This window comes from Ursus arctos, unplaced genomic scaffold (assembly GCF_023065955.2).
Source record: "Ursus arctos isolate Adak ecotype North America unplaced genomic scaffold, UrsArc2.0 scaffold_21, whole genome shotgun sequence".
Classification (NCBI taxonomy): Eukaryota; Metazoa; Chordata; class Mammalia; order Carnivora; family Ursidae; genus Ursus; species Ursus arctos.
In genome coordinates this window covers 21,876,802-21,897,645 of record NW_026622886.1, presented here as the reverse complement: position 1 = coordinate 21,897,645, position 20,844 = coordinate 21,876,802, and the positions used below count along the sequence as shown (strand labels likewise).

Below are 20,844 nucleotides of genomic sequence, written 5' to 3'. Positions count from 1 at the left end.
AGCTTTCTAGACCAATCATAAAAAAAGTCAGCTTTGCGCTCTATCAGCTTAGCACTGATTATAGATAATGTAAGTTATAATACACAAATGCCAAAAAACAAGAGTAAAACAAATATCTGAGAACTTGAAAAGATGTGCTATTATTGTCTAGAACACAATGTCTGCTCTCTTCAGAAAGTGGGGTTTGGAGAAGATTTACAATTACACTTTTATACAATGGTAATTTTGAATGTATTTGTAAATTTATTTTTTTTTCAAAATGATGACATTAGCAAAAATTTTACATAGCCTTATTGAATTTACATATTCAAATGAGGCTTTACCAACAATAATGGGGATTAACACAGAGCTAGACAGAATTTGAAGACTGACTTTAATGTCAAAGGATCTAACACCCTATGTGCTACAGAAGATGGATACTTTTTTTGTTTGATTCCTTCTAAAAATTAAACAAGAAAAGCTTTACTAAATTTTTGACATATATATATATATTTACTCCAAATTTTATGTTTAGGGAAATAAGAATATCTGCAATAGCTCAGTTAACATCAACAGAAAGCTTCAAAAAAGAATTCTGAAAATGGCAGGCAAAATATTTTTTTATTGTAGGCAATTATTTAAACTGCATATTTGGCTTATGTATTATAAATCATGTGGGAAAAAGATCCACATTGCAGTTAAGTTTCCAGTATCTAGCTTTCCTTTTTTTTTTTCTTTTTTTTGAGCAATGATATTAATGGGATTTTGCCAGGTTATAAAAACGAGGGCTTTCTTGGGAATTATTTATAATTTCCAAGCTGGATGGCAGAGCGCACATAGACACACCGGAAGGTGGATGGCTGGATCTCCCAGTACTGGACTGGGTTGCTGAAAAGGCTCACACCTGAATAAGAAGCCTTTTTGGTGTTGTATCCAGGTGGGCAGAAGTCATTAGACCCAACTGCAGAGATATTGTTGTTATGAAGGTAGACAACCTGCAAAATGAAATAATGGAGAATGATTATTTTCCTCTAAATAGACTGAACCATTCATGTAAATACTTTATTCCTGTCCCTTTATTCTTTATTCTTTATCCTTGACACTTCCTTTCTCTTACACTCTCTAGCCAACCATCAACAAATGCCGCTAGCTCAATCTTCAAAATGTACACGCAACACAGTCCTTCTCCCCATATCGACTCCTGTGACATTGTCCAAAACTGCTCCTTCTGGATGATAGAAGTCATCCTTCCTGGTTCCTCTTTTGCCCTAAAATCAGTTTTTCTTTCTTTCTTTTCTTTCTTTCTTTCCTTCCTTCCTTCCTTCTTTTCTTTCTTCTTCTTTCTTTCCTTTTTCTTAGTTCATAGAGCAATTATTTTAAAAAGTAAGCCAAGTTATATATTCTTTGCCTCAAAACTCCAGTGTCTTCCTATCTCATGCAGAATAAAGTCCAAAGTTCTCGCATCTCACAAACCCAACAGGATCTGACATCTTTCTGCTCTGACCTCATTTCCCCTCACTATTCAATCTAACCACTCTGGCCTACTTGCTTTTCCTCTATTACAAAAATCACAGTTCCTCCTTAGGTTGGCACACATTGTTTCTTCCACTTGAACTGATCTTCTCCAAGATGTCTGCAGGGCTTACTCCCTCATGTAATTCATGTAACTTTTCCTTACCAAAGATGTCTTCCCTGACTATCCAATGCTGCCATTCTCTGTCCCAATTCACACTTCTTTAAATCTTCAAAATAATTATCACCATATAGCTTATTATATATTTGTTTGTTTTGTCTGTTTTCCTCCTCTAGAATGAAAGTTCTATGAGGAAAGAAACTTGTTCTGTTTTGTTCATGACTATCACCAGTGTCTACTAGAACAGAGTAGGTGTTCAATAATATATGTTGAATGAATATATGAATAACTTAATGTTATGTGCCTATGTGAAATATTATGTTTTCAGGGCAAAGATAAAATGACGTACCTTTTAATGAAATTATACAAAAAAAGGAAATAATATATAGTGAAGAAAAAGAGTACAGGCAGTATTAGAATCAAAATAATTACAAACCCTAAGAAACATTGAGTACCACAGAATCTGGAATGAATAGACCTAGAAAGTTTTACTGAAAATGTACTGTGTGTTACATAGTCTACCTTATGGATATAATTCTATTGTTCAATAGGATTCTTTTCTGAAATGTATTTTATGATTATGTTTAAGATAATGGTAACTTGTTCATAGATTTTTCTCCAGGAAATTAAATATTAGACTTATGAAAAGGACTTTAGAAATGGGTTTTTACTTCCATTATGTACATGTGAATTCTGAAGGGCAAGAAGTGACTTATACAACCAGAGCTAAAATATAGTAAGAAGGCGACAATTTCTAAAGTGTGTTATAAAACCTATGAGGTGCTCTCTTATAATAATTAACTTAAAATATTGTTCCACCTACCAGAACATTTACACTTATATGCAGGTGAAAAGGGCCTTAAGAAAGGGTTTAGAGAGAGACCATATAAAAACAGAAATAAGGGATATTAAAGACAAACAATACCTGCAAGTATTTTTTTTATAATTCTCAAGCAGAAAATTTCTTTTCATTTACCATTCTCTATTTCCTAGCGGTTATTAGTAAGAAAGGGGAAACACGTTTGGTTAGAGTTGATGGCTAATATTGAAAGTGAGAGAAAAAAAAATCAAGGCATAAAGCAAGTATTTGTGTAAAAAAGAAAACTAGATTCCCAACTCATTTTATGAAATCAGTATCTTCTAATATTGAAGCCAGACAAAAATCATCACACAGACACACACACACACACACACACGCACAACCTAAAATCAAAAATTTCATATAAACATAGACAACTCTAACAAAATATTGGGAAACTGTATCTCGTAACATATAAAAAGATTATACACTATGACCAAGACCGAGTGTGATTTATCTCAGGGATGTAAAACTGGTTTAACCAAAAATTAATTAATTTAATGTACTATATTAAGAGAATAAAAGGAAAAATCACATGATAATCTCAATAGACACACAAAAAACATTTGAATACACATCATGATAAAAATCTTCAATAAACTTAAGAACAGAAGAGAACTTTCTCAACTCGATAAAGAGCATCTACAAAAGACTGGTAGTTAACATCATGCTGAATGGTAAAAGACTGAATGTCCACTCCACTCTTAAAATAGTAAACGAGGCAAAGATGTCTAATTTCATCACTTCTATTCAATATCGCACTGGAGATTCTAGCCAGTGCAGTGAAGCAAGAAAAATAAATGAAAATAATTCAAACAAGAAAAGAATAATAAAAACTGACTTTATTTATAAATGACATGATCCCAAATATGGGATACCCAAAGAAGTGCACAAAAACTTCTGCAACTAAAAACAACTTCAGCACAGTACCGGGATAGAAGATTAATATACAAAAATCAATTGTATTTGCATATACTACCAAAAAACAATTCAAAAATGAAATTAAGGTCAACCGTTCATTCACAGCAGTTATCAAAAATAATAAAGAAAATAAGGTTACACTTAATAAAAGAATTGTAAGATGTGTATACTAAAAATGAAAAAAGCATTGCTGTGAGAAATTAAATAATATGAAATGGAGAAATATTCCACACTTATGAATTGGAACACTCAATAGTATTAAGATAACAATTCTGCCCTAATTTATCTATAAATCCACCACATCCTTATTAAAATCCTAGCAGGCTCTATTTACAAAAATGAACAAGCTGATTCTAAAATTTATATGAAAATGCAAAGAAACAAGAATAGCCAAAACAATTTTGAAAAATAAGAACAAAATAGGGATGCCTGGGTGGCTCAGTTGGTTAAGCATCTGACTTTGGCTCAGGTCATGATCTCAGGGTCCTGGGATTGAGCCCCGTGTCAGGCTCCCTGCTCAGTGGGGAGTCTGCTTCTCCCTCTGCCCCTCCCTCCCCACCCATGTTCACTCACTCACTCACTCACTCACTCACTCTTTCTCTTAAATAAATAAATAAATAAATAAATAAATAAAATAAAATAAGAGCAAAGTTAAAAGACCTTCACTCCCGATTTCAAAACACAATCAAAAGCTACAGTAATCAAAAGGGGTGTAGTGCTAGCAAATAAAATGTGGTATATCCATATAATGGAATGTTATTCACCGATAAAAATGGACTACTGATACATGCTAGGATTCATGCTATGATACCTAAAACCATTACAGTAAGTGATTCCATTTATATGAAATGTCCAGGAAAGGCAAATCCATGGAGGTAGAAATTAGATGAATGATCTCCTGTGGTAGATGAGATTGAAAATTGACTAGAAAAAGGAAGAGGAATATTTGCGGGGTAATAGAAGTGTTAGAACTGGATTGTGGTGGGGGCACCTGAGTGGCTCAGTCAGTTAAGCATCTGCCTTTGGCTCAGGTCATGATCTCAGGGCTGGGACTGAGGCCCATGTCAGGCTCCCTGCTCAGTGGAGTTGGCTTCTCCCTCTCCCTCTGCCTGACCCCTCCATGCTCTCTCTCTCTCTCAAATAAATAAATAAAATCTAAAAAAAAAAAAAAAAAAAAAAAGAACTGGATTGTGGTAATGGTTGAAGAGAACAATATAATTTTGCTAAAAATAACTGAATGATATACTTACAAGAAAGACAGTAAAGTAGGTGAAATCCCTAAGAGCCTATAAGAAGGGAGGTGAATTGGGTGCATGGATAGCCAATTAGAGGTGAAAAACCAAGACTGAGGCCCTGTGTGAATGCCCATGAGATTTGTTGATATTCAACAAAGATTTCAAAATAGCATGTTTTATAATTTTTCTTTGTGACCCACAATTAGAAACCAATACATATATTTAGTATATATAAATCTGTGCATTTAAACAAAGTTTTTATGAAATACTTACCATTACAGTGATATTTTATTTTTCCATTCATCCTAAACTATTGTAGCCTAGCCTATCCCATAAATGTTCTTAATTAACTCATTAAACTTATTTTATGGACTCAGTAATGCATCCAGACTGATGTTTGAAAAATAGCAATCAAGAAGGTAAAATTGATTATTCTAGAATATAAAAATGAGAATAAAATAACTGCCTGCCCCAAAATGCCCACCACCAACAGAAACCTTATGCAAATCATGATATATCAATTTCATTTGGAGTTTTTGTCACAACTCAATAAAAAAAAAGAAGAGAGATCAGTAACAAATTGACATTAACTGGCAGCAGAGTAAGGGATAAACCTATCCTGAACCCCGAGCAAAGAAGTGGAAATGCTTCATTACCAAAACAGCAGCTTTATAAAAAGGATTTCTCTATAATAGAGCATCAATGTCAGGGTAGAATTTCCTTTTTTTTTTTTTTTAAAGATTTATTTATTTATTTGAGAGAGAGAGAATAGGAGCACAGCAGTGAGGGGTGGAGGGAGAGTGAGAGAGGATCTTAAGCAGACTCCCCGCTGAGCACAGAGCCCAATGTGGGGTTCCACCTGACAACCCCGACGTCATGACCTGAGCCGAAACCAAGAGTCTGACACTCAACCCACTGTGCCACCCAGGCACCTCCAATGTATAATTCCTAAATCATCATGATTGAAATAAGTACCTTTGTAAATGTCTGAAAGAAACAACTTAAATATGACATTTAAAGAAACCAAAAAATTAGATAAAATAACCAAATACATAAAATCTAAAAATTACCACATTATTTTTTAAATATAAAATTTGAATAACTTATTTGTTCTATTTCCTCAAAGTAACAATGGAGGTCTTATGCTATTCTATTGAAAATGTTACTATTTAAACTAATGAGCATGCCTTACATTTATAGATTAACAGACTAGAAAGCTCTGTTACCACCGTGGACCACTGGACCGTATCTTCTTAACCTTATGATTGTACTATACCTTGATAAGCTATATAAAGTTAACTCAGTCACACTATTAGCTAAACATTCCCTTTTGACCTATGTGACATCTGCTGAAGCTTAAAGTTACAACTGCTATTTTATTTCATATCCATGCTGCACAAATTATATCATCTTTTTCAACCAGTAGGTTTCTGTTACACTGATCTATGACTTGAAACTAGCTTGCCTGCTTCATTAAAAATATTATATTCTGGAAGTCATCACTGTAATAAGTTTAAGGTAATAGTCCTATTTAAAAAAATAATAATTTTAACCTATGTTTTTCATGTAACCAGAATGACTATTTCTGTGGAAACATTAAAAACATCTTTCTGCAAAACAAGATTTGTAAGCAGAGCTTCCCTTCCTGCCTCCTAACATCCCAGTAGGGACGTTCGCTCCCTAGATACTCCTCACATTTCGTGGTGTGGCCTTACCTGGATGTACTTATGCTCCGCCAGTCCACCAGGCACTTTGATAAGCTTATTGTTGTCCAAGTGAAGCTCCCTCAGATGAGGAGTGTTGGCTAGAGTGCCATTGTCAACAGCAGAGATGCTGTTAAAACTCAGTCCCAACCTGCAAAAGAAAGCAGAAATGAACGCGTGCACCCCCACGGCTGCCCTCCTCGCAGGCATTGTGTGATTTATCCAGTCAACGGAAAAGGACTTCTCTTTGTTTTTGCACTTACTGTTCCCTTTGCCTCGAATGCTTTGTCCAACCTTTCTGAGCTTGGATAAAGCCCATTTGTTTTTAAGTTCCCAGCTTAGAGTCACTCTCCCTGAAACTCCTCTGACTGTACCAGACTGGATAGGCAACCCCTCGTAAACGGTCCTGTTGTCACCCTCTTCAAAAACTCAAGGGACTGTGGATTTGTGTGTGTCTCCTAGAGAAAAGTGACTGTTTTGTGGCATACCCAGTATTAACACAGAACTTGTTATGATCAATGAGTAGCTGTTGAAGTGATTTCTTTGTATAATGAATATAATGAATTTATTCCAGAGAAAACTAAAAGGAATACTATTATCATCTTGGTCACTTTGGAAATCAAATAATTGTATACTTATTATATAAATTTATTCATTGGAAATAAAAGGTAGAAGGATCTAATGAATCAATAAACGTACCTGCCAGGAAGCTTAATAGAATTAGCATTTTTCTTTCGTTTGAGTTTATCAGCGACCATCTGTTACTATCAGAATTTGCCTGGTGCCAACATGCCCGGCTTCTGGCCTCGATCTCTGACCTAAAGTGTCTCTTTCTTAGCCCCTTTGATGTTTCTTATACAATGCCACTCAAAGTTTTGGGTTGCATTTTTTAAAGTAAATGCATAAAAGGTCAAAGTTCTGCATCTGTGAGGTCCCTTCCTAGTAAATGGGATTCAAAAGGCAGAAGTTGACTTGGAGAAAAGGTTAATGTATTTGGCATTCGGGGGATGTATGACTCTCCATCAGAAGCAGGGTGCTGCCAGTCCTCGAGGGCAGAGAGGGGGTACCAGGGATGAGACAACAAGGTAATGAAAGAGAGCCAGAATTCTAGCTCCAAGAGAAAGAGGAGGAGTCTGCTGAGCTCCTTCAAATGTGGTGGGAAAGGCTTGGGAACTTTCTGTAGGATGGTTTTTGCTTGCCTTCAGCTAGTTCTGATCTTTGAGCCCTTTTGGTTTATATAACCAAAGTCTTTCCATTTTTATCATGGCTTGGTATTTGAAATAATTGAGATCATGGTATATTGATTTTAGGCTATTAATAAAATGGTTGGTTTATCTTATTAACCTGGCATCTTGGCTGAGAACATTTTGCTCCCCCCTCCCCTGCCCCCAGTCTTAGACATTTATCCCTTGTTTCTGGTCTTTTCTTTTCTATTGTAGAAACATGTCTCCTATTCCTTACAACACTTCAAGTCCCATATCCAATTTTGGGCTAATTCGGTTTTAGAATACGATATTCCTCACAACTGATTCAAAGAAACTTCACTTTTCAGATGATTTATTTATGTTTTCAATCAATAAATGTTTTTGAGGACCTACTATGTTTGAGATGTTATCCCAGGCTTATGAAGGCAGAGGACACACAGCTCAAAAGCCATGATTCTTTCCTCAAAGAATAAAAGCCACCTACTAAGGGAGATGATCATAGATGTCTACATGTATAACAGAAGGGAAGTTTGCCTGAAAACCATCTCATATTTTTGGAGAGAGACATATACTATTTTCTTCCCACTTGTTCCTAGTAACTAATTGGAATATTTGCCCTGTAACAATGTTCTGAGATCAGGGGCTGCTTTTTTCTTCTTTTCACAGTTTTGACGTTCAACACTAAAATACCGCTCGTGTTCCAACATCAGTGAAGAGTAAACAACATGAGGATGTGATGGTTTCATAGACAGATGTTTCTGGACTTGATTCTAACAGGAAATTTGATAAATTCAAGAGTCAGAAGAGTTTGCTTGGCCACTGAGTCAGTCTGTTCCAATGCAATGTATGGAATTAAAAAAAAAAATCTCCATATCACTTTCAGTACAAAATGAATTTTTCTTCTAAAAAGGCACAGATATTATTAATGATTTACCATATTTGGAATTAGATTATTGTTCACCTCTACTATTACTACTACTACTTACTAGCTGTCCTAAAGACAGTCGGACACAATAGGCAATGTAACTTATCTTCCTATAGATTTCTGCGGGTAGAGGGACCAAATCACAAAGGAATGTCAGTGATGCATAATGCTATTTTGAAATATAGCTGCTGTATTAGAGACTATAATTCAAATATCTTTAGATAAATGATTTCTTATCATCTGAGACACAGAGTAAGATAGCTAGAGTCACGTGCACAGGCTCACCTCCAGCCCTCACCATCCATCGGCTCACGGGGTATCTCCACAGAAATGAGAAAAGCTGTATTATACATCATCTGGTCTTAGCTAATTCTCAAGGATAAATGATAACTTTATATTTATTTATCTACCATAAAATTTAGAAAGATAAAAGAGGAGTGAGTCACTTTGGCATAACACCGTGCTCCTTTGTAAGAACATTCAGTAATATAGTTCAAGAGCCGAGTGTTTCTTGAAGATAAAGCAAGTAGTTTGCACGCATTCCCCTCTTTTTATTACTTAACTGGATTGTAAGTGGAGAAAGATTAAAGTTAGGCTAGAAAGCAGAAAAGGAATGAATGACTATCTATCAGGAAAAACAAAAAGTTAAGAAGGACCAGAAAAACAAACAAACTTCTTTTGTTAGACTGCACTAAATGTCCACAGACATTTTAAACTCTTCAAAGAACAGAAGCGAGAGAATCTCATCATAATTATTCCAATACTATAGGGTGGGCTGCCCAATATTTCCATGTCCTGGTAACTTTCATTTTAAGGCATTTTCAAATTCTGGACACTGTGTTATAATTTACTCAACCTTCTGTTTCATGCAACTAAGAACATATTGAATGAACATACTGATTTAATCAGGTGCCTTGTACAGAAGATATGTCTTAATCTAAAAACAATATGGTAGATACCCTTCATGGTTATGGTAAGTACACTGTTCCATTGTTTTTTAAATAAATAATTGGGCCTGCTGAGGTTTGAAGTTGTTAGGACCAACAACAAAAACAGCAAGCACCCAGTGTGTTTCTAATTCGGAGCAAGTGGGTACTAATATATCTGGCCATTTTACTGATGTAAGGTCATGAAAGAATATTATTACTTAGCCAAATTATTCAGTCCTTTTAGGCTAGATGAATCAATTTTGGTGATTTTGTTGCCTTCAAGATGTAATTCAGTAAGGGAAGGAGGAAGACCTGGAATAGAGAAATACAGAATGTTAAATTAGCAGAGAAATGTAATTACAGGATGTAGACAGACTTAACGAGCACCTAGGCCACCAATTTGCTGAAAGACATAGTTTCAAAGGATGTGCTTTTCATCTTTTCCATCAGTTTTGCTTTTTATCTTTTTCTTCATCCCTTTCATAATAATAGAGGCTTTTGAAAGTAGGACAAGCACTTCTTACTTTTCTTGTAGATCGATTTTAACAGAAACATGGACTGTGTTTATCACGTAGTAGATTTTTGTCCTAGTAATTTTTAGGATGCAATCATAGAACTGAAGTCAAACCCTGAAACTCGTTAGTTTCCTACACCTTTGTTACCAAGTTAACACTGTCACCAATAAAAGAGACAACTTTAAAATGAGTTAAGCATTTAAATTATAATAGATCATGTATAAGTTAAACCTATATACAAATTTAATGAGGTATTTCAACAATAGTCTCATTAATAACTAACACTTGATAGAGCATGCTGGCCTTAGTCTTAATCAGCTTTTCCACATTAAAAAACAAAAACAAACGAAACAAAACTCAAGTGCGTCTACAACATGGATGTGTAGAAAGAGCTAACACTTACTTAGACCTTTTAAATCAAGACTGTTTCTTTACACAAGAGGAATGCCGAGGCCTAGAAGCAAGTGATCTGCCATATGTAGAACACCTGGGGAAATAATTTTAGATCCAACGTATCCATGAAACCTCTAGATAGTACTTCTCGAAAGGCTGTGATTTCTAAAAATTTAGTAATATTAATATAAAAGTTTAAATATTTTATTTTCATTTCCTCCTGCCATCTGAGGATATATGATGCTTTTATACAGCTTTTCAAGGAGCATATTGTTCCACTTACAAGAATAGCCACAACTACAAAGAAAAGAGCAAATTGGTTACATGTCGAACTAACATCTGCTTAGCAGAGAATGTTGGTTATTTGTCCATAAGGAACAAAGTTGGGAAACTGCAGGTTATGTTGGGTATGAAAATTTTCATGGCATACCACTGAATGCTGTCAATACCATCTCTGTCATGAAAAAGTTTAGTCCATATCTGATTTAAACTTAGTAGTTTCTCTACGGCACTATGTTTTGTGCGGGAGGCGCTAAGGAAGGGAACCGCTGCTCACTGAAAGTCTGTCATGCAGCGAACGCTGTTACTGGTACTTTCGTTAACTTCGCTCATTTAATTTTTTCAGTTTACAAATTATTTTTTTGTGGACCCCCCTTTCACTGATGAAGAAATAGACACTCAAGGTTACGAATTTTGGAGGTTTTCTAGCTGCCAAGTAGTGAATGTAATATGCTCCCAGATGGTCAAAGGGAGTTAAAATAGCAAGCTCTTAACTGAAGGAAATGAAATTGAGACAGTATAGGAAAAGCCAGAGGGACTTAACTCCTGTAAAGCCACTGGTCTGAGGCAAAGGTTAAAAGTTTCCATAAGCTTAGAGACAAATACCTCCTTCTGGGAAAGCGAACAAACGAGATAATAGTCGTTAGGAGTAATGGGTGTCTGGGCAAAATTACAAGTAACAATTGAAAGCCTGCTTGCACAAGTATTTCTATTTTTCAGGAGCCCTAAAAGAATGTCAACCATGGAGAAAGGCATCCTGTGATTGTCTTGTGTCCACTGAGAAGTAATGACCACAAGTTAATGACCGTGGGATTGAAGAATGCCTCCCTACTTCCAGTCCCTTGCCCGCTGGAAAGTTGCCTTGTCCATTCCTTGCACAATACCCCTTCAGAGAGCAACATTCCTCTTTCCTGTTGGCTCCCTTGTAGGCAAGCTATCTCTAATTAACTCTGCCGGCTTTCTTTCTCTTGAGTTCAGTGTTTATTTCTACAACATGGAGTCTCAAGAACGTGGTCTTGGGGTCCGGTAACAAAATCACAATTGAGTCATTCTTATGACTAAATACCAGGAGACCGCAGGTACTCTTGGAACAACGGATTTCAACCCCTCAAATCTCCTTAGAATAAATAAATGTGGATTTTTAAAATACTTCTCCTACATGTAATTACTAAGTGACTATATAACAAAGCAAATTGAATATACATCTTTTCTTTCCTATCACCATGAAAAGATGTTTTTAAAAACGTAGTGTCTCTAGAACAACAATTATCGTCACATCCATAATCTTACCTAGGTTCTAAGTGTCTTCCCTTCTGCAGTATCAGTTTCCCAAAAGGAAAGTTATAGCCAGGAGAAAGTTTGACGGTGGAAGAAAACTTTGCAATATGATAGAGAGAGGCACATTTATCAAGAATATCAGTAACCTTTGCCACTGTAGCATTTAGTGGAGAACCTATACTCTAGTTACTTTTTTTTTCATTTCCCTTTCCATTTTTAAGGTAAATATATTGAAAGCTTCCTCTGGGCCAGATACTATGTATGCACATTACACATCTAATTTGTGTCTATTAATCCTCACAAATATCCTAGAAGATAGGTGTCAGTAAGACCTCCATTTCATAGACCACAAAACTGAGGTTTTGGAGATGTGCCATAATTAGCCTAAAGTCACAGAACAACAAAGTGGCTGAGTCAGACCTGTCTCCCATACGGTCTACGTGGAGAACTCATAAGTCTCCACTTCACTCCACTGCCTTGAGTTTCTGTCATTGATGGCAGATGTGTGCACATTAAGACTCCCAGAGGCTGGCGATGTTCAGGTTTCAGGGTCAAGTTTAGGAAAGGCAGACTCATCTATTTTATTGGCATAAATATCATAGGAGGAAGGACTCAGTTTGGCAGCAGGGTACGATGGTCACGGACATGAACTCTGGCGTCAGCACAGCCCCAGCCTGGCCACCTCCTAGCCGCAGGACCTTGGGCACAATGTACTTCATGTATTTAAGCTTTATTTTCCTTGTTTATTAAACAGGTGTGATAATATGACTATAGAAGAATGGTTTGCGATTCATAGAGAAGAATCCATAAAAAGCATTCGGCACAATACCTGGTATTAATAAGTGCCTAACAAAATTCAGTTACTAGAATTTTTACAGTAAGTGTTTAATACATAAAAGTAAGCTAGAGATGGTGAGAAAAGACTGCCTAGGATAGGGAGAAGACATAAGGAATACAGATCGCGAAGTGATGAAATGTGCTCCCGAGTCATATTTGGGGGGAGGCATTAAGGAGAGCAAAATCAAAGATTGTGTTTAATGCAAGTCATGTGGCTGCATGAAGTAGTGGAAAAGACCTGGACTTTAAATTCCAGCTTTTTTACTTCACCTCCTACAGCTCTATAGCTTTGGGCAAGATGTATGTGTATATGTAATATATAAAATATAATTAAATACAATTTAAAGTTTAAAATATTATTAAAATATAAAATATATTAAAATATATATATATACATCTGCAGTGGGGATAATATAAATATATATAACATGTATATTATATATATGTAGATATATACACATCTGCACTGAGGATAAAAAAAAACACGAAACACTTGTTACGATGCAACAAGTTGGAGGCCCAAGCATGAAGGTGCTTTATAAACTGGCTCAATCTTATCTATCTATCTATCTATCTATCTATCTATCTATCTATCTATCATCTATCTACTCTATCCCAGCAGTTGCTATTATGGGCATAAAAACATCCTCTGTAGCAGAAAGACTGTGAAGAGGGCAAGGGGTGGTAAGAACCGAGATGCCCTTCAACAGATGACTGGATTAAGAAGCTGTGGTCCATATATACAATGGAATATTACTCAGCTATCAGAAGGAACGAGTTCTCAACATTTGCTGCAACATGGATAGCACTGGAGGAGATTATGCTAAGTGAAATAAATCAAGCAGAGAAAGACAATTATCATATGGTTTCTCTCATCTATGGAACATAAGAAGTAGGAAGATAGGTAGGAGAAGAAAGGGATAAAGAAAGGGGGGGTATTCAGAAGGGGGAATGAAGCATGAGAGACTATGGACTATGAGAAACAAACTGAGGGCTTCAGAGGAGTGGGCGGTGGGGGAATGGGATAGTCTGGTGATGGGTGGTAAGGAGGGCACGTATTACATGGTGCACTGGGTATTATACGCAACTAATGAATCATCAAACTTTACATCAAAAACCAGGGATGTACTGTATGGTAACTAACATAATATAATAAAAAAATACTATTAAAAAAATAAAAATAAAAAAATAAAAAGTTAAAAATAGAAAAAAAAAAAGAACCATTCTATGGAATATAGCCTCTTGGGAGCTGACATTTCTGTGAAAACACAGTGAAGGCTAATTGTTTTTTGTGGGCAAGAACCTATATTTTGTACCCAGTCCAAGAACAAGATACCTAAGCTGAGAAAGGGCCAAATGGAGGGGAAATTTTGAGAATATAGAGGGGCTTTTGTGAGACTAAAACCCTAGGGCAGGGAAAATATGAGAATTAGAAGAATTGCTTTTTTGGTGATTTGATTTCTTTTCTGATTCACAAAGATGGGCTTCTGTGCCTCTCCCAGGTAGCCCTTAGCACAAGGCTGTGCGACAACTGCTGTTTACCTTTCTGACTTTGCTCTGGGCAATAAGCTCCTTGAAGGCAGGGAGAATACCCTAATCACTGTTCTGTCTCTGGCGTTTGGTACTTTGCCTAAGCAAAATGAGTGTCAAAATACTTTTAAGAAATAATAAAAGGTAATATTAATCTGCTGCTTATTTGTATACCAGATATTTCTCTGAACTTATTTAATTTTAAGACAAACCAATGAGTTGTATATTAGTGCTATTACCACTTCATGAACAAAGAAATTGAGGCAGGGGCGCCTGGGTGGCTCAGCTGGTTAAGCATCTGCCTTTGGCTCAGGTCATGATCCCAGGGTTCTGGAATCAAGCCCTGAGTCGGTCTCCCTGCTCGGCAGCGAGCCTGCTTCACCCTCTCCCTCTGCCTACTCCTCTGCCTACCTGTGCTTTCTCTCTCTCTCTGTCAAATAAATAAATAATTTTTTTTAAAAAAGAAAGAAATTGAGGCATAGGAGCGCCTCAGTGGCTCAGTCATTAAGCGTCTGCCTTTGGCTCAGGGCGTGATCCCAGGGTCCTGCAATCGAGCCCCACATTGGGCTCCCTGCTCCGCTGGAAACCTGCTTCTTCCTCTCCCACTCCCCCTGTTTGTGTTCCCTCTCTCGCTGGCTGTCTCTCTCTGTCAAATAAATAAATAAATAAAATCTTAAAAAAAAAAAAGAAATTGAGGTATAAATATTGAATAACTTGTCCAAGGCGTTAGAACGAGTTAGGGACAAATTGAACTCAAGCATACAGACCAAAATCCACACACTCTGCACATACAAGCACCATGATCATACAAGAGCACGGCATCTGCGGATGCTCTTATCAGATAATAATGCCTGAGATGGAAAGGAATTCACTAAAAATTGAAGACTCAATGTACAAATTGGCCCAATTTCAGAGGTTTCATGTATCTATTTTTTAATGCCACTATGGCAGTCTATTTTTTAAGTAACTGTACTTTTTCCTTTGTTCTATCACAATTTTTTTATCACAATTCTTTAATATGACACCATTATGTGTTAAGTTATATCTTAGAAGAGACTTTATAGGTAGATGGGTCCAGCCATCTCTACCATGGGCCTCAATGGCCCAGGGGTCATCCAGGCTCAACAGAAACACTTCCAAGGGTAAACAATTTGCCAGACATAATGTTCGCTACTTTAGTCACCATTTAAATTTCCAAAACAGTTTTTTTTTAAATGTTAAAGTTTTAAGATTTAGGTGTTCAAACTGCCTTGGAGAGTTTTCGATCACCTTGCGGAATGGTGGTTATGTTGGTGTCAGCAATGCGGATGTAGGAGAGCTTCTTCATTCCCTGGAAGGCTCCATTTTCGATTCCTGAGCTCTTCAGTGGGTTGGTGCCCAGTTCTACAAATGCAATAAGCACAAAGCTTTATTTACAATATCAGGCTATTGCAAGTCAGAGTGGTTCTGTTTCAACAAGGATTTTAAAAGAAATTTGGGTCGATAACAACTTGACTGAGAAACAAAAGAGAAATTAAAGGACACACTCTTCAGAAGGATAGCAAACTGAGGTAAAATTTTCTCTTTTTAAAACAACAGACAAACACAAAGATTTGTGGAAAAAGCAATAGTCGCAAAAACAATAACAAGAAGATTATTTAAAGTGCATATACAGGTTTGTACAGGAATCAACAAAAACAAGTGTTAATAAGTCACACTTATTATGGGGCTATTACTTTCCTGAGATGAATTAAAATGTTATATAATTTGACATTAGCATTTTGTAAGCCAATTATAAAATCACCATTTTTTTACCGCACATAGAGCAAAACGTTAGAACACATTGTTTAAAGCAAATGGTTTACAGATGTTCAGAATAGAAACAATTCCCATGATGGAAAGGTATCTCCACACATCTCTAATTAATCACTGCTTAATTCCATCCCCCATCTTGGGCATGCAGGAGGGTGACTTTGGCCCTAGAGTTTTCTCCCCATTCTCATATCCTTGAGGACGAGAAATAAAAACCTTATAAGGCACAATTTTGAATTGTGAATCTCACTTCTGCCTGCTACTCTTACTCCTACGGGCTAAAGACATGTAAATTCTAGCTAATTTACCTTCCTGAAGCTCTAGCTTACTTGGAATCTTTTAAGGTGGACCTTCGATCCTGGCCTTAGAGTTATAAGAATATCTGTACCTACGACGATCATCTGGTTCAGTCCGTTGAACACAGCTTTTCGCACTTTGGTGATCTCATTCTCATGGGCACGCAGCTCCTGCAGAGTTTTGGGCATTTTTTCTGGCAATTCCTTCAGATGATTCTTGGACAGATAAAGTCGTTCCAGTTTCAACAAAGGTGTGAATGCTCCAGGGCTGATTTTGTTAATTTTGTTGTTGACAAGAATCAACGTCTGTAGATAGTGAACACAAACAGCAGTTTAATTCCAAAACACTCCCTCCCTCTCTCTCTCTCTCCATACACACACACACACACACACATACATATACTATATGGTATATATACATATATGGTATATATACATATAATAGGTGTGTAGTTTATTCATTCCATTCATGGGACTAACAGAAATCTACAAAATTGCCAATCAGAAAAAAATTAGGCAAATATGATTCTAAGAAGTGTATGAGGATCTGAACATCAGGAATAAAGGTGCTGAAATAGAGATTATAATATAGACACATAGACAGACACTTCATTTTTAAACAGTAAACACTCCTAAAGATTGAAATGACAAGAGCAACCCGAGATGCGTGAAAAGAATCCAGTGCCACAGGCATCCATCCCCAGCCTGAAATCCAACCTCACTGACTGCTATCATGGATTCCATGACAAAACGGTGGCATCCATTTATACTACCATCAGCAATGCAAGAGAGTAAAATTTTCTTACTTTCTTGCAGCCTTATAAATTTAGATATATTTTTTCAAAAAGTTTGTCAAATTAGTACATCATGTTGTAGCTCATTGTCATTTCTTTGCATTTCTTTGTCACCCGAAAGGTTAAATCAATTTCCTTTTGTTCTGCTACTATTTAATGTATTTTTTGGAAAGGATTACCTGATCATAATACTTCTCATTATATTATATTATATTTTATTTTATTTTATTTTATTTTATTTTATTTTATTTTATTTTATTTATTTTTCAAGATTTTATTTATTTATTTATCAGGGAAAGAGAGAGAGAGTGAGCACAAGCAGGGGGAGCAGCAGGCAGAGAGAGAAGCAGGCTCTCCACTGAGCAGGGAGCCTGATGTGGGACTGGATCCCAGGACTCTGGGATCATGACCTGAGCCGAAGGCACACGCTTAACCAACTGAGCCACCCAGGCATCCCAAATTTTAATATATTTTGATAATAGGTTTATGGAAAATAAAGATGTAGTTAATACAAAATATACAGCTTTAATATATTTTTCTTCTGTTTTTTTTTCTTTTTACATATAAAGATTTTATGTAGACAAATACACTAATATTTTTGGTAATTCTTAAATTTTTGTTTCTGCATTCTCCTAATATAGAAAATTACTTCTCATTCATTATTGGTATACATGTAGCTATTGCTAAACTTATTTTTGGACACCTCATTCTCTTCTGGTCACATGTATATCTATTGAACCATACTTCTTATTGTTCAAAGTCTTCTTATCAATTAATCTTAAGGAATAAGGATCATTTGATCAAGGTCTATGAAACCTCATTTTCAATTGTAGTGCACTTATGTGTATATATAAAAATGCACAGGGACAAAAAATAAAACAATGAGAACTTCCAGTGTCAGAAGTGCAGGAATACTTTCTGAAGGTAACAGCTGGTTAGTTAATCCATGTGTATCCTCAGGTAGTTCACGTTATTTGACTTACGAAAATTTCCTATAAGTAACAATCTTTCAGCTAATCCTAAAAGATGATGGGTTGATTAAAACAAAATTTCAGGAAATTCCAATGAATATTACAGAATTCAAAAACTCATGAGGGTTAAAATCATAGGAAATTAATATTAGTGAGCAAAATGTCCAGGAAATTAGTAAAATTAGAGCTAGAGGAGAGGATTCGTGTCATTGGAAGACACCCAAAAAGGCAGATGTTTAATTATGAAGAAAGAGGAGTTCCTCTATTGCCATCTACGGAAGAAAGCTCTGAAAGCTTGATATCTTAAATGCATTAAATATGGTCTGAAAATCTGCTTATTTCATGTTAAATATTGAAACCTATTATGAAGAATCAGCCTGATGATATATTATCTGCCATTTCAGCTAATAAAATGTTGCTTTTTTTTTTTTTTACTAGACAATAATTAGATGACTCCTCCCCCTGTGAGCATGCCATAGTAGTATCTGCTGTTAAGTTTTGGGGGTAGTATGACATTTGCCCCAATTATTTCTTCAGTACAGTGGGAATAATCATAGCATGTACAGGGGTACATGATAATGTATATAGGCTTCTTTGCAAAGCGCCTTTCATATGGCATTGTTGGTTGAAAGTTTTAGTCCAGTGGAAAACATCTCTGCTTTCAAATTAAAATACATTTGAAAAATAAATAAACTATGCAAATTTTAGTCATAATGAGGTAAAATCTTAAGAGCTATATATGAATTAGAACTTCACCTAAAACAGACCCACAGGTGAGGCAGCTCTTTCTGCCCACGGGTCCTGTCCCCGTGCTTTAATAAAACCACCTTAAAAAAAATCCACGGGTGAAAAAAATTATTTGTGTATATACAGTATTGCTTAAATATGGTTTATGTTAATTCCATACATAGTGATATGTATTTAAGAAAGCACACTTAAAATTGTAAGGGGCAATGACAAGATGTTGAGATGGCGGGGGGGGGGGGATGACTAATTCCGACGGCTAATGCCAAAGGCCAGTTAAACCAGAGGAAGAGCCAAAGGTGAACCCTGGTGTTCTTTAGGAGATCAGCTGACGAAAAGGACAAAGCTCTTCCCGTAAGCAACCCAAGGTGATCTCTGAAAATGGTTCACCATTCACTTGACCCAGAAAATCCTACAAAATCATGCAAATCAAGACGTTCAAATCTTTGTGATCACTTTAAGAACACACATGAACCTGCCCAAGCCATCAAGGGTATGCACATGGGAAAAGCCACCACGTTATCTGAAGGATGTCACTTTGCAGAAGCCATGTGTGCCATTCCGTCCCTACAATGGTGGACTTGGTAGGTGTTCCCGAGGCCAGACAGACTGGCCACAGGTGGCCCAAAAAGAGTGCTGAGTTCTTACTGCACATGCTCAAAAATGCAGGGAGTAATGCCGCACTTAAGGGTTTAGATGTGGATTCTCTGGTCAGTGAGCACATCCAGGTGAACAAAGCTCCCACAATGCAGTGCTGAACTGACAGGGCTTATGGCCGATGAACCCCTACGTGCTCTCCCTGCCACACTGAGATGATGCCTCGCTGAAAAAACGGATTTGTCTTAAACCAGAAGAGGAGGATGCACAGAGGAAAAAGATATCCCAGAAGAAACTGAAGAAACAAAAATTTAGGGCCTGGGAGTAAATTCTGAATAAAATAAATGCAAATAGAAGTAAAAACAGAAAAAAAAAAATGAAAAGGTGAAAGACAGGCAGAATCGGTTTATCATCACTTTGCTAAGAGGTGAGAGAAGTCAGAGGAGGAGAGAACTTGTGCGGGGGCAGGAAATGCCTTGAGCGCCACGTAAACTAAAATTGAAACACAGCCTCAAAAATCAGCCTGACCTATTTCTTTGGTAACTCAAGAAAAAGCGATCTAGCCTGGGAGGTAGGAAAGAGGTGATGAAAAAGGCGACTGGCAATGGAAATGGAGTAGAAGTAGGAGTAAAAGCATTTCACCACCTTCGTCCAAGAAGGTGATGGAAAGGAACAAACTGGCAGTTATAAGGTCTATGAGGGCTGGGGAGGTAAGGCAGGACGCGAGGACTACAGCCGCCGCTGTAGCGTGATATGTTTGAAGGCTGCTAAGATAGTAAGCCCCAAAGTTCTCCTCACAAAGAAAAATACATTTTTTCTCCATATATACATATGGAGATATATATATCCGCATGAGATGATGGATATTAACTAAACATATTGTGGTGATCATTTTGCAATACAAAGTCATTACGCTGTACATCTTAAACTTACACAGTGCTGTATGGAAATTATATTTCAATAAAATTGGAAGAAAAAACTGTTGAAATCTGACTTAATATTATATACAGTTTTCTCTAAAGCCATTTAGGTAGGGTTTACATTGTATCAGGTATTGTTTTAAGGAATTGTATGGTTACTATCATATTTACAGGCAATTAATGAACAGACTCACGTCACAATGCTCCTGAGTTTCGATCTCAAGATCTGGCTCTTACTTGCTGCGTGACTATGAACAAGAAACTATGAACAAGTAACCTGGGCCTGAGTGTCCTTTTCTGTAGTAAGGGGTTATCAAGAGTGTCTACCTCAAAAGAATGGTTATAAGAATTAAATAAGTGAGTGTAGGTAGGTATTAAGGCTAGTATATAGTAATTTTTTAGTTAAAAAAAAACCTTCCTGACTAGGTTTTTTAAGCACGAATTCAAAGGAAACATATTAAATGTTGGCATTATAATACTTAATTTCCATTATTTCATGGGATAATTGTG

General features: G+C 36.4%; 1 protein-coding gene across 2 annotated transcripts in view; it reads right to left on the bottom strand.

Annotated features, from left to right (window-relative positions):
* Positions 1–220: 220 nt before the first annotated feature.
* Positions 221–20,844, bottom strand: part of DCN (decorin) — a 41,739-nt gene continuing 21,115 nt past the window's right edge. For both annotated transcript variants that reach the window (XM_026499910.4, XM_026499909.4), the window contains exons 4-8: positions 16,401–16,614; positions 15,491–15,604; positions 9,608–9,701; positions 6,343–6,481; positions 221–974 (exon numbers count right to left, since the gene is read on the bottom strand). In XM_026499910.4, coding sequence (XP_026355695.1) covers positions 780–974; positions 6,343–6,481; positions 9,608–9,701; positions 15,491–15,604; positions 16,401–16,614 — 756 coding nt within the window. In that variant the 3' untranslated portion in view covers positions 221–779. The remainder of the gene's footprint in view (positions 975–6,342; positions 6,482–9,607; positions 9,702–15,490; positions 15,605–16,400; positions 16,615–20,844) is intronic.